We start from the raw sequence: 15063 nt of genomic DNA, 5'->3' as shown, positions 1-15063 counted from the left end.
CCCAAGACGCATTTGGGCTCATAGTTACCAGCATCATAAGTTACCTTCAATTATATTATATTGTTTGACAAAGGAAGGGATTGTATAACAGAGTCATTGCAAACTGAGCAGATGACGGGCACAAGGATTTCACATTGTGTTCACAATGGGTTGACTGTTTTTTTCAGCAAGTGAGCAATTTAAAAGTATTTTTTTTTTTTTTAAAAGGTTTCGTTCAACTATATTAAAGTGGTTGGAAACCCTTACAACACACTTTGACCTACAGGTAAGCCTAGATTAAGTCTTACCTGTAGGTCCAAGAAATATCTCCTAAACCGTGTACTTTGGCAAAAGACAGGCACTGCTGTGTACGGCGCATGCGCGGTAGACAGCGGCGCGCAGGCGCACTGAGCGCGGCATCGTCAACGACGAAGACGCCGCGCGTGTCGGCTCCCGTGCGCATGCGCGGGAGTGACGTCATCACGGCTTCGCTGAATGACAGCAGCTGAGCAGCGAAACCCCACCGAGAAGATGGATCCGCCGGACTACAGGGGACAGCGGTGACATCGCTGGCTCCTGTGTCAGGTAAGTGACACATAATGGGCTACTATGCGATGCATAGTAGTCCATTATGCTTTGCCTTTGCAGGGAATGAAAGAGGAAGTAAACTCATCAGGGTTTACTTCCTTTTTAACCACTTGACCACTGGTGCCCTCCTTCCTAACCAGACCAATTTTCAGCTTTCGGTGCTCACACTTTGAATGACAATTACTCAGTCATGCAACACTGTACCTACATGAAATGTTTGTCTTTTTTTCTTTACACAAATAGAGCTTTCTTTTGGTGGTATTTAATCAAGGCTGGGTTTTTTCTTTTTTTGCGCTATCTTCCCCCTCTCACCGTACACACCAGTACAGAGAGGGAAGGGAGGAACCGGTGTCCTGACATGCTGCTACTAGCGGCCATTTACCGTGAGCCGTGATGTGCCAGATCCGGTCACAGATTTTTCCGGGAGCGCACCCCAAGGGGTACGCGGGAGCAAGATTCTGGGAGGACATCCATGGACGTCCTCCCAGAATAAGCCGACCACGCAGTAGCCATCTTTCGGCTATGGCCTGGTCGGCAAGTGGTTAAAGTGATATTAAAAAGGAATAAAAGGAACGTTTAAAAAACAAAACAAAAAAAAAACAGAGCGGTTCAAATCCCCCTCCTCCGGGGTGCCCCGCCATTGCTCCTGGCCCCTCCCTACTGCACTCTGCCCCCAAAGTAAACAGCTTGCTATGGAGCACCCAAAAAGGCCTGCTCCTGAGCCACTGCTCTGCGTGTCAAGTCACACACAAAGCCCCGGGCTCGACCCTGCCCCTTCTCCTCACTGGCTGTGATTGACAGCAGCAGGAGCCAATGGCTTCTGCTGGTGTCTCAGCCAATAAGGAGGGAGAGTCCCTGGAGAGACGAGGCTCTTGTGCACGTCGTTGGAACGCAATGTGGCTCAGCCAAATATTGGGGGGGGGGGGGGGGGCTGCTGCACACAGAAGTTTACTTACCTTCGTGCATGAAGGTAAAAAAATAAAATAAAAAGCCTTGAGCCATTTGAACCACTTTAAGCTAAACAATAAAATAGTCCAAGTCTTCAGATGTTCTAGGGAATGAAAGAGGAATTCACGCACTGTTACCAAGTTAAAGCCAATCCACATGAACCATTACCTTCACTAATAGATGCAGTGGCTGTATAAAGTGTATATAAGTCATCTCAACCCATCTCAGCCAGACAAGATCTAAGCCAGGTGTAGGGAACCTCGGCTCTCCAGCTGTTTTGAAACTACAAATCCCATCATGCCTCTGCCTCTAGGAGTCATGCCTGTGATTGTTAGGGTCTTGCAATGTCTCATGGGACTTGCAGTTTCAAAACAGCTGGAGAGCCGAGGTTCCCTACCCCTGATCTAAGCCCTTGTACACACGGTCAGACATTCCGACAACAAAATCCGTCGGATTTTGTCCGAAACTGGTGTTGCATACCCACAGTCGGACAAAGTTGATGGAAAATCCGATCGTTAGTAATGTGATGACGTAATTTAGTAGCCAATAGCTTTGGTCTAGGAATTTGATCTGAGCATTCATGGCACTTTGTCCGATCGGAATTCTCTACAAACGATTGGACAAAGTCCGATCGGATCATGTTGGAAAATTTTATAGCCCAGCTCTAAAACTGTCGGTCGGATATTCCGTCGGAATGTCTGACCGTGTGTACAAGGGCTAAGACAAAATCTTACCCCTATCCTGCACCAACCTAGCCACTTCTGTCTGCAACTCTTCACTTCAAGCCTCACTGTACTCACTGACCCCACTCACTCACAGGCCCGACCCCTTCAACCTTGGCCAATAGATGATACTAGAAGTCTGAAAAAAATTAAATAAAAAATAAATAAAAACTTAGTCGTGCTAATGAGCACCTGTGGCATAAGACTAAGTCTCAGAGAGATTTCAACCAATATAAATCTGCCCTCCAGAAATACAAATCCAGCCTCCTCACTGCCAAGCAGACCTATTTTATCACTCTCATTAGCAACTTATCCCGTCCCCGTCAACTTTTCTCTACCTTCAACTCTCTACTTCAGCCTCCACCTGTCAACTCACTCACTGCCCAGGAGAACACCAATCACTTCAAACAGAAGATTGATACAATTTGCAAGGAGATCTCTACTGTTCCGATACCCTCCACGCTTTACACATCATGCCCACAGGCATAATCATTACTTCCCTCTTTCAACCCCACCACTATAGACTAAACTACTTGCTAATGTCCACCCTCCCACCTGCCCTCTGGATCCTGTTGCCTCACAAATGCTACGTTCACCCTCTGGCTCTATGCTACACTCTCTACCCCACATCTTCAATCTCTCCCTCTTCTGGCATCTCCCCCAACTCTCTAAAACATGCACTTGTCAGACCCATACTTAAAAAGCCCTCACTGGACCCATTAAATCTTAACAACCTACGCCCAATCTCCTTGCTCCCCTTCTTATCCTAACTCCTCGAACGTCTGGTCTGCAACCGTCTGAGCTTCCACCTCGCTGATAATAGCCTTCTTGATCCCCTTTAGTCTGGATTTCATCCTCAAACACTCCACAGAAACTGCTTTCCTAAAATTAACAAACGATTTACTAACGGCCAAAACCAATCAACACTATTCTGTACTCCTCCTCCTGGACCTCTCTGCTGCCTTTGATACGGTTGACCACCCCCTCCTCCTCAAAAAACGTCATGCCTTTGGTCTATGTGACTGTACTCTTCGCTGGTTCTCTTCCTACTTATCCAACCGCACCTTTAGCGTTTGTTACAACTCTACTTCCTCCGTTGGGGTCCCCCAAGGTTCTGTTCTTGGACCTCTCCTATTTTCAATCTACCTCCTCTCTGGGTCAGCTGATAGCCTCCCATGGCTTCCAATACCACCTCTACACTGACGACACCCAAATATATTCCTCTACCCCTCAGCTCATTCCCTCTGTCTCCTCACGTATCACTAATTTACTATCAGCTATATCAGTTTGGATGTCACCCCACTTCCTCAAACTCAATCTATCCAAACCCGAACTTATAATTTTTCCTCCCCCATATGCCCCTTCCCCTGATTTCTGTCAAAAATCGATGGCACAACTATAAGCCCATCCCCACATGCCAAGGTTCTAGATGTAGTCCTGGACTCTGAACTCTCCTTTAACCACTTGAGACCCGCAATACGTCTATTGACGTCATGGGGTTTCGCTGGTTATATCTAAATGATGCCTGGGTCCACAGACATCATTCAGATATTGCCGTTTTCAGCCGGTGATTCCCTACACCATAAGAACGATCATAGCGGCTGTTCCGCTGCTTGATCGTTCTAACGGGCGGCGGGAGGGGACGCCCCCCCTCCCGCCGCCCTCCGGTGCTTCTACCGACTCACCGTTTCCATCGGTGAGTCGGTCACAGGATCCGCCGGCCCCAGCATGTGATCATAGAGATTTCCGGCAGACTAGATTGTCCCCGGAGTCTCTATGATCGTTCGGAGGCTGGGCGCGATGTTATGACGTCACGCCCGGCCTCGGTATTCAAATTAACGACGCCGATCTGGCTAGGAAGCCATGATCGTTTTTTTTTTTTTTTTATTCTTCCCAGCCTTATTGACCCCATATTTCACTGTAAATAGGTCCGATCGTGCCATATTCCTATTACAAGGGATGTTTACATTCCTTGTAATAGGAATAAAAGTCATCAATTTTTTTTTTTTTTTTTTTTTTTTTTTTAAGTGTAAAACTAAAAAATGAAAAAAAAAATTAACAATAAAAAAAAAAATAAAAACATTTTTAAGCGCCCCTGCTACGTAAGTCTCGCCCACATATGAAAACGGTGTTCAAACCACACATGTGAGGTATCGCCACGAACGTTAGAGCGAGAGCAATAATTCTAGCCCTAGACCTCCTCTGTAACCCAAAACATGTAACCAGTAAAAAAAATTAAAACGTCGCCTATGGGGATTTTTAAATACCAAAGTTTGGCGCCATTCCACGAGCGCGTGCAATTTTGAAGCGTGACATGTTGGGTATCTATTTACTCGGCGTATCCTCCTCTTTCACATTATGCAAAAAAATTGGGCTAACTTTACTGTTTTTTTTTTAAGCATGAAACTGTTTTTTTTCTGAAAAAAATGCGTTCGAAAAATTGCTGCGCAAATACCGTGCAAGATAAAAAGTTGCAATGACCGCCATTGTATTCTCTAGGGTCTTTGCTAAAAAAACATATATAATGTTTGGGGGTTCTATGTAATTTTCTAGCAAAAAAATTTGGAATTTTACATGTAGGAGAGAAATGTCAGAATTGGCCTGGATCTGAAGTGGTTAAGCACCACGTCCAATCACTGTCCAAATCCTGCCGCCTTAACCTCCGCAACATCTCCAAAATATGCCCCTTTCTAGCCAATGACACAACAAAGCTCTAAATTCACTTGCTTGTCCTCTCTCACCTCGACTACTGCAACTTCCTTCTCATTGGCTTACCTCTACATAGTCTATCACCTCTTCAATCCATCATGAATGCTGCTGCCAGACTCATCCACCTTACCGATCGCTCTGTGTCTGCTACTCCTCTCTGTCAATCCCTCCACTGGCTTCCACTTGGCCAAAGAATTAAATTCAAAATACTAACAACTATGTACAAAGCCATCCACAATTTAGCCCCCTGCTACATCACTAGCCTAGTCTATAAATACCAACCTACTCCTTCTCTTCGTTCCTCTCAAGGCCTCCTGCTCTCTAGCTCTCTTGTCACCTCCTCCCATACTCGCCTCCAGGACTTTTCTAAAGCCTCTCCAATCCTATGGAATGCCTTACCCCAATCTGTCCGCTTATCTCCTACCCTATTAGCCTTTAGACGATCCCTGAAATCCCTCCTCTTCAGAGAAGCCTACCCTTAACCACACCTAACAATGCCCCCCCCCCCATTTTCTCCATCAGCTCACACCCCAACAGTTATTACCTTTTGTTTCCACTTGACCCTCCCTTCTAGAGATTGTAAACTAACGAGCAGGGCCCTCTGATCCCTCCTGTATTGATAGTGTACTGTCTGCCCTCATGTAGTAAAGAGCTGTGCAAACAGTTGGTGCTATATAAATCCTGCATACTAATAATATATAGACTCAGCTACATACAGTATACATCGCTGTATTCAAGAAGCAGACAGGAACTTCCGGCCCCCAAAACAAAATGCATTTGGGCTGTGCACTGCTCAGCCATTCACAGGGAAGCTATGTATTCAATGTAGGAATAAAAAGCTTCCTCAGGTTGAGGCAGACACTGGGATTTTATCTGCCCACCTCTCTACTAATTAGAGGAAGCTGTATATTAATTCGTAGAATACAAAGATTCCATGTGAATGGCTGAGCAGTGCTAAGCACTACTCGATTTTGTTGCAGGAGCAGAACAGGAGGTTCCCATGGAACTGCTGGATTACAGCGCAAAATATGCTGCTTTCACACTGAGGTGCTTTAAAGGAGTTATAAATAGTGCCTGCAATGCGCCTCTCCTCTCACTCCAGTGTGAAAGCCAGAGTGCTTGCACACTGGAACGGTGCGCTGGCAGGACGCTAAAAAATGTCCTGCATCATTGAGGCGCTGTAGGAACGGTGTATATAGTTATTTCATCAGTTAGTGATAGTGATTAGAATAGCTTGGTCCAAACGAATCATTTACAATTCACTAAAAGCTGGTGCTCAGCATGAATAGAATAAAATGAAAAGAATGCATGATAAAATGAAGATAAGTAGAGGGAGGAGCCACAAAAGATTTGTATTCTATCCCATGTGTTTTGAGGCCACATAAATAGCAAACGTTTCTCATACAGAAAAAGTACCATGATCAGTCAACACAAAAGCTTTGCATGTGTTCTTAATAGGGAGAGAAAAAAAAAAAAAAAACTTTCAATAAAGAAAGGTACCTCTTTGAAGAAAAACATCAAGCTGATCAATACACAGCGCCTTCAGTTCTCGATCATTTTTATCCTTTTTCACCAACGCAAGAACGTATTTTGCAAGAGCCGATGGATCAGCATCACAACTGAAATCCAAAAACAAAGTAAACATAAAAATTACGACAACGCTAAGGGAATGAACGTAAACATACAATAAAGTTCAATTGCAATCAAAAACTTTTTTATAGCTTTTTATTTTAGCTTTGTAAATATGGTGGAAAGGTTAGATTTTGATTGCTACCCAATACTTGGGGAGATTTTCCCTTGCTTACTTTTTATTTTTTACAAATTATTTTTATTGTTCATTTTAATTCCCCTCACTTTCTGACCCGATGCTAGTCCTAAAGAAAGCATGGAAACTTCTCTAACTGTGTCAAAGACATCAACAAAACGAAATTCTCACGTCCCAACTAAGCAAAGCATAAAAAATTGTTTTGGGTAGAGCTGCTTTGCAGGGAGAAAAACAAAACATAACAGCACATTGCTGCTGTCTGTATAGAGCCCTGTGTTGCTTACCTACACAGGGCTCTCTTTTGTCATTCACTCAGTCGATCAGCGGGTGCTGGCTGTAAATCACTGGCCGATACCCGCTGATCGGCTTGTGCTGCAGCAAATGACAGCAGTCACGATGTACAGTAGAGCTGCACGATTCTGATGAAAATAAGAATCACACTTTTTTTGCGTGGAAGATGGATCACAATTCTCGCGGTGTAACATCATCTTTCACATTAAAACCAAAAAATAAATAAAAAAAATTGGGCTAACTTTACCGTTTCATTTTTTTATTATTCATTGAAGTGTATTTTTTTCCCAAAAAATTGCATCTGAAAGACCGCTGGGCAAATACAGAGTGACATAAAATATTGCAGCAATTGCCATTTTATTCCCTAGGGTCTCTGCTAAAATATATATAATGTTTGGGGGTTCCAAGTAATTCTCTAGCAAAAAATATTGATTTTAACTTAAGAAAGAAGTGTCAGAAAAAGATTTAGACTTCAAGTGGTTAAAGGAGTTGTAAAGGTAAATGTTTTTTCACCTTAATGCATTAAGGTGAAAAAACATCTCACAGTGCCTGCGCCCCCAGCCCCCCCGTTTTACTTACCTCACCCCTCCAAAGTCCTGCGCTCATACCCCAACGTCCTTTCCACCGTTCAGCCTGGCCACTGATTGGCTGGAGTGGATGGAAAGCAGCGCAGCCATTGGCTCGCGCTGCTGTCGATCACATCCACTGAAGCGGAGCGCCGGGCCGTGTGATACAGCGAGCAGCTATAGCCGCCGGCTGTATCACGGGAGCGCGCCCGCAGATGCTTCTCACCATGCGAGGGAGCTCGCATGAACGTGAGAAGCACCTGCGGGAGGAAGCAGACAGCCGCCGAGGGACCCCAGAAGAGCAGGTTCGGGGCCACTCTGTGCAAAACGAGCTGCACAGTGGAGGTAAGTATAACATGTTTGTTATTTACAAAAAAATAAATAAAAAATTCACTTTACAATCCCTTTAAGCTTCCTGCATTTATAAGTTGTTGAAAACTTGGCAGTTTGCCTTATTTACACAGAAGTTCTATCTCTTTGATCTAAGAGGGAAGCTTAGTTACAATGTTGCAAGTTACAAAAAAAAAAACTTGGCCGACTGCCTGGATGTTTTCTTTGGACAGCTGAGTGAGCTTATATGAAAGAATCCGCAAACTCTGCAATATAGAACATCAGAGGGGGTGAATTGAGATCACAATTTTTTTACACTTAATTGTGCAACTAAAACACAAACCTATATATTAGGTTTGGGGGTTCCAAGTAATTTCCTAGCAAAAAAAAATAAAAAATTATTTTAAATTAAAACCAACAAATGTCAGAAAAAGGTTTAGTTTTTCACACACAGATTATTCCATTGACAAATTGTTACAATGTTTATACTTAAGTTCAACTGATAAAGAATGTTTTGATTCTTGGCAGACTGCTCAGTTTTTTTCTTCCTTTGAGGCTTCTGTGGCTTCAGAAGAGCAGAGAGAATTCTTTGCATAGAAAGAATTGTGAAACACATTAGTCAAGATCGCGATAACGATTCTTGACGATTACTTGTGCAGCTCTAATATGCAGGTAGGTGATTTTGCCTGTTTGAGCCAACCTGCCCCAGTAAACGTACTGCAGCAGGTTGACAAGTGGGATTTTACTTAGGATTTTTTTTGCCAAAGACGTGTAGCAGAATACATTTTGGCCTAAATTTTTGAAGATATTTTGATTATATTGAATATGTTTTACAATAGAAAGTATCTGCAATTCTTTTTTTTTTATTTATATAGCAAAAAATTAAAAACCCAGTGGTGATCAAATATCACCAAAAGAAGCTCTATTTGAGTGAAAAAAAAGGATATAAAATTAAATTTAGGTACAGCGCTTCATTTACATACAGTGTTGCATGACAAGCAATTGCCACTTAAAGCGGAGGGCCGGTTATTAAAAAAAAAAAAAAAAAAAAAAAAAAAAGTCAGCAGCTGCAAACACTGCAGCTGCTGACTTAATAAACACACTCACCTGTCCAGGGCGCCCGCGATGTCGGCCGCCCGAGGCCGACCCGTCCCTCGGCTCTCGGGTCCCGGCGCCGCCATCCCTTGTAAGGGAAACAGGCAGCAGAGCCTTATGGCTTCACTGCCCGTTTCCTACTGCACATGCGCGAGTCCCGCAGCTACTGCGCATGTGCGAGTCCCGCAGCGATTTCTGAATGGGATGCGCTGTGTTCTGGAACACACAGTTCCCAGAACACAGCGCGACTCATTACCCAGAAGACGCCGCGACAAAGAGAGAAGACAGAAGATCTCCGCGGAGGAGGAAGAGGAAGATTAGGAGAAAGTGTCTAGCAACAGGCATTTCTGGTAAGTAAAAAAAAATAATTTTTTTCATTTTTAGATTTTTTGTAATTTTTAACATTTTTTTGTTTTTCAGGGTGGCCCTCCCCTTTAAGGTAGCACAGTGCTGAAAAGCAAAGAATGGCCTGGTCACAAAGGTGGTAAAAGCTTACGGAAGTCAAGTGGTTAACTGAGTCAAGTACGCACTATGGAACAGGGGTCTCCAAACTTTCTAAACAAAGAGCCAATTTACAATTTGGGGGTGGGGGTGGACTGTGACCATTGGGAGTACAATATGTCCCAGCATCAGTGGGAATGATTAATCCCCATTATTGGTGTCAGTGGAGGATTTGTGCTCCCATCGTTGGTGTTATTGGGAGAACTGTGCCCCATCATTGATGTCACTGGTAGGAACTGTGCCCTTCGTTGTTAATGAATAAAATAGCACCCCAAGGGCCACATAAAAGCAAGCAAAGGGACGCATCTGACCCCCGGGCTGCGGTTTGGAGATGGAGGTTTACAACCACTTTAACCACCGATTTTAAATAAATGGTGAATAGTGGAGGAGTAGCATAACAATGTACAAGTATGATCGAAGAATAAGGACTGACATTTTCTTTTCATTTCTAAGAACTCTGGACTTATATTTAGGCAATGAGTTCACTTTTCAATTAAAGTGAAACACGACTTTAAGATAAAAAGCCTTCTGTGTAGCAGCCTCCCCTAATACTTACCTGAACCTCATCTCTGTCCAGCGGTAAATCAACAGCGGGTTGGAGGAGACACTGCGGGACAGAGATGAAAGTTTCTCTTTTAAAATCATGTTTTAAAATCGGAGTGGCTTTAAATCAAGCCTTTTTACTAGAGATTTAAAGGGGTATGGGTTTGGGTTTTTTCCCCATTATACTTACCTAGATGGATGCAGCATCGGCCCCCTGGTGTCTCTGCACTGAGAAGCGAGCCATCGAACACCGCTGATGGCTCGGTTCTCTCACCTCCCCGAGCAAAGAGCTGCTGACTGTCAATCAGCAGCTCTCCTCCTCCACGCTCACTGGAGCGCTGAGCTGTGGGGAGCAGCCATCTCAGCGGCTCGCTGAGAGGCTGAGACAGCCATCAGTCCAGGCACCTGGCAGATCCAGACTTCCAGAGTTGGGATGGCACGGTACCTGGACTGATCTGTGTGAAGTCAGCAGAGAGCAGACTTCAGTCCGCTTTCTGCTGAAAATTAGTCACATGAGTGCAAAACGAATTGAACTCCTGTGACCCAGAGGAGAAACCCAGCCAAACAAGCTGCAGCTGGACTTTACCTTTAAATTATGATTTAAATTGTAATTGAAATCAACTTGATTTAAAACAAATCCACCCTGTCTGGAAGTCCCCCAATCACTGAGATGACACAGGGACAGGGGGTGGGAAGGTGACCTGGAAGTCCTCCAATCAATGAGATGACATAGGGACAGGAGGTGGGGAGGTGACCTGGAAGTCTCCCAATCACTTAGATGGCATAGGGACAGGGCGGGGAGGTGACCTGAAGTCCCCCCAAATACTGAGATGACATAGGGATATGGGTGGGGGAGATGACCTGGAAGTCCCCAATCACTGAGATGACATAGGGACAGGAGGCAGTGGAGGTGACCTGGAAGTCTCCCAATCAATGAGTTGACTTAGGGAAATGGGGTGGGGAGGTGACCTGAAAGTCCCCCAATCACTGAGATGACATAGGGACAGGGGATGGGGAAGGCGACCTGGAAGTCCCCCAATAATTGAGATGACATAGGGACAGAGGATGGGGAAGGTGACCTGGAAGTCCCCCAATCACTGAGATGACATAGGGATATGGGTGCGGAGGTGATCTGGAAGTCCCCCAATCACTGAGATGACATAGGGATATGGGGTGGGGAGGTGACCTGGAAGTCCCCCAATCACTGAGATGACATGGAGTGGGGAGGTGACCTGGAAGTCTCCCAATCACTGAGATGACATAGGGACAGGGGGTGGGGAGGTGACCTGGAAGTCCCCCAATCACTGAGATGACATAGGGTGGGGAGGTGACCTGGAAGTCCCCCAATCACCGAGATAAATAGGGACAGGGGGTGGGGAGGTGACCTGGAAGTCCCCCAATCACTGAGATGACATAGGGACAGGGGGTGGGGAAGGTGACCTGGAAGTCCCCAATCACCGAGATGACATAGGGACAGGGTAGAGCTGCATGATTCTGGGAAAAATGAGAATCACGATTCTTTTGCTTAGAATGAAGATCACGATTCTCAAAAAACTGTTTTATTTGAAAAATGAACAGGCAGGGTATCGCTGAGTATTGGCAGGGTATGGAGGGATGGCTGCTTCCATCTCTGGATCTCTCCCCTCCACTATACAGATTAGTACAGAGGGGGAGAGAGGAACCGGCGTCATGACATGACGCCGGTTTGTTTACAAGTGATCACTCCGTCTGAGCGATCACAGTGCAAACAGCGTGCTGTTTCCTGGCCACTGTACCCACCCACAACCAGACAGCGGCACGCCACATCGCACGCTCCAATGACTGACGTCAGTTCCGATGGCTGACGTCAGTTCCGATATCCGCCATTTGCGTTCCACGCTGGTTACGTGGAACCAGCGGCACAATCGCGGGTCACCCAGAACTTAGATCGCGTGGGGGGGGGGGGGTGAATCGAGATCACAATCGTTTCGCGATTAATCACGCACTTCTGGGGAAGGTGACCTGGAAGTCCCCAATCACTGAGATGACATAGGGACAGAGGGTATGGAGGTGACCTGGAAGTCTCCAATCACTGAGATGACATAGGGACAGGGGATGGGGAAGGTGACCTGGAAGTCCCCAATCACTGAGATGACATAGGGACAGGGGATGGGGAAGGTGACCTGGAAGTCCCCCAATCACTGAGATGACATAGGGACAGGGGATGGGGAAGGTGACCTGGAAGTCCCCAATCACTAAGATGACATAGGGACAGGGGATGGGGAAGGTGACCTGGAAGTCCCCAATCACTGAGATGACATAGGGACAGGGGATGGGGAAGGTGACCTGGAAGTCCCCCAATCACTGAGATGACATAGGGACAGGGGATGGGGAAGGTGACCTGGAAGTCTCCCACTTATTAGCCAATCAATGTTGCAGTCAGGTAATAAGGATCAGACGCATTCCCTGAGTTCTGATTGCTGTGTAGAAGTTGGGGCGCAGTACACTGGGAGGGTCACACGGTATTTATTGGGGGGAGCAGAGCTCATGCACGGTGTAGGCTGCCCCCTTCCCCATCGTCCGGTCACTTACATGGGCTCCAAGGTCTTAGAGAGCCAGGTCTTCAGGGCCTCGAAGTCCTCTATGATCATGTTCGTGCCTCTCCTGTGTTCGGAGAGCGGAGGGGAGAACTACAACACACAAGCCGCTGTCCTGCTTGCTTCCTATTTCAGGTAGACGGTTTGCTGTACAATGTACGAACTATACGGCTCCGCCACTGACTCGGGTCTGGTCAGCCTAACGATACCGTATAATGTAAACCATTGAAGACCCACAATCTGTAAGATGGCGGCCACCATCAACCGCAACACCACATTACGTCTACGTCAGCACGTACGTCCGCACATGCGCACTACCGGCGACTTCGGAGACGAGTGATCGCTGTTTGGCAGTGACTCTAAACACGATAGGATTGGTTCTAGGAGCTGTTATTGACAGCAGTACGTCCGCCTTGTGGGGAATATGTTATAAAGTAGCTGGACAGTTCTAGGTAACCATGGCTAGTTTGCTCAACCATGATATAAAGCAGCTGGCCGTTTGGGGTACCCATGATTTAAAGCAGGGGCACAATTGTGGCACCCAGTATGCAAATCAGCTTGAAAGTGAGTTGGGGTCCCATGCTATAAAGCAGCTGGACAGGTTGGGTACCCATGCTATGAAGCAGTAGGGGTACCCAAGATATAAAGCAGCTGGACAGGTTGGGTACCCATGCTATAAAGCAGTAGGGGTGCCCAGGATATAAAGCAGCTGGACAGGTTGGGTACCCATGCTAGAAAGCAACTGGGCTATTGGGGTATCCATGGTATTGGGCAGTTGGGGTACCCATGAGATAAAGCAGCTGGGCTGTTGGGGTGCCCATGATATAAAGCAGCTGGGGTACCCATGATATAAATCAGTTGGCGTACCCGGGGGATCAGGGTAAGGCCCTTTCTTGTGGAGGACAGCAGACACCTGTTGCACGTATTTGTGTTCACTCTTGATGTGTGTGCACTTTTTTGGCACCGGGTGGAAGTTTTTGGGTGTGTTTTCCACGCCATAGGCTTTTTAAAAAAAAACATGATATAAAGCAGTTGGGGTACCCATGATATAGCAGCTGGGCAGTTGTGGTACCCATGATATAAAGCAGCTGGGCAGTTGTGGTATCCATGATATAAAGCAGTTGGGGTACCCATGATATAGCAACTGGGCAGTTGTGGTACCCATGATATAAAGCAGCTAGGCAGTTGTGGTACCCATGATATAAAGCAGCTGGGCAGTTGCGGTACCCCTGCTATAAAGCAGTTGGGGTACCCAATGATATAAAGCAGCTGGACAGTTGGGGTACCCATTATATAAAGCAGTTGGGGTACCCAATGATATAAAGCAGCTGGACAGTTGGGGTACCCATTATATAAAGCAGTTGGGGTACCCAATGATATAAAGCAGCTGGACAGTTGGGGTACCCATTATATAAAGCAGTTGGGGTACCCAATGATATAAAGCAGCCTGACTGTTGGGGTACCCATGTTATAAAGCAGTTGTGGTGCCAAGGATATAAAGCAGCTAGTAAAGACACACTTTTATTATTATTATTCTGGTTTGATTGGGCTTACCGTTACCTTCTTCACCTCGATTTGTGTCTAGGGGTTCCTGTGGTAGATGTCCCAGAAACTTTAGAGACTGACGACAGATCCGCTTAAAGGGATTTTTATTTGCAAAAATGTAGTTAACGAACAGTCTCTTAGTATAGGATCAGAGGTTTAAGAGGAAAGGTTCAGGTACTCTTATCGTCAAAGTCAATAATAAAGAACTCTCTTACTTTGACTAAATCCAGAGAATAGCTATTCACAGCTGGATGTTCACTCAATTTGAATAGTCCCTCTCTCACAAGGCCTAGCAACCAACAAGGTGCTTAAATCAGGAACAAGTCTCTGCCACAGACGTTGATGTAGAACATGTAGGAAACTAGAACTTGTAGAACACTTGTGTGATACCTGGATCTTTCAGCCGGTTTGGTGATACCTACGAGATTGGATTCACTTAGGTCCCTCAGCCCTACCAGGCTCTTGCTAAGAAGCCAACCCGTACAGCGCCTTCTTCTGAAGGATCCTCCCCTGGATAGCTACGAAGTTGCTGGGCCTCTCCACAACCGGAGACGGTGCTGGACCACCTCGGAATCCTTTCTTTAGTTTCCTTGCCTCGGGCTATCTGCCTCGTGTCTAGCGTGCGATCCACCATCGGCGGGGCTTGCTTATATATATATATATATATATATATATATATCTATATATATAGATATATATAAAGCCCTATGTGCTTTTAAATCTGCCTTCTATATATATTTCTATTCAGTAGGACCCTGTGCTACCTGGATGCTGTGTGCTGGGCTATTTAGTTGTGACCTGCCTATGGCTCAGGGTTCCACCCAACAGATAGGAAGTCTGTGCATGGAAGTCAGGTGGACTCCCATTGCTCGGAGAGGAGTTAGAGGCTGCAGGGGGCAGCCAGA

General features: G+C 45.8%; 1 protein-coding gene across 1 annotated transcript in view; it reads right to left on the bottom strand.

The window, feature by feature from the left end:
- The window catches only part of RBM26 (RNA binding motif protein 26), a 105184-nt gene extending 92279 nt beyond the window's left edge, over nt 1-12905 (bottom strand). The window contains exons 1-2 of the mRNA XM_077483059.1: nt 12609-12905; nt 6447-6565 (exon numbers count right to left, since the gene is read on the bottom strand). Of these exons, the coding sequence (XP_077339185.1) occupies nt 6447-6565; nt 12609-12667 (178 nt within the window). The 5' untranslated portion in view covers nt 12668-12905. The remainder of the gene's footprint in view (nt 1-6446; nt 6566-12608) is intronic.
- Between the last annotated feature and the right edge of the window lie 2158 nt (nt 12906-15063).

This window comes from Lithobates pipiens, unplaced genomic scaffold (genome assembly GCF_037356315.1).
Source record: "Lithobates pipiens isolate NorthernLeopardFrog02 unplaced genomic scaffold, aLitPip1_a1.2 Scaffold_16, whole genome shotgun sequence".
Lineage (NCBI taxonomy): Eukaryota > Metazoa > Chordata > Amphibia > Anura > Ranidae > Lithobates > Lithobates pipiens.
This window is presented reverse-complemented; position numbering and strand designations above follow the sequence as displayed.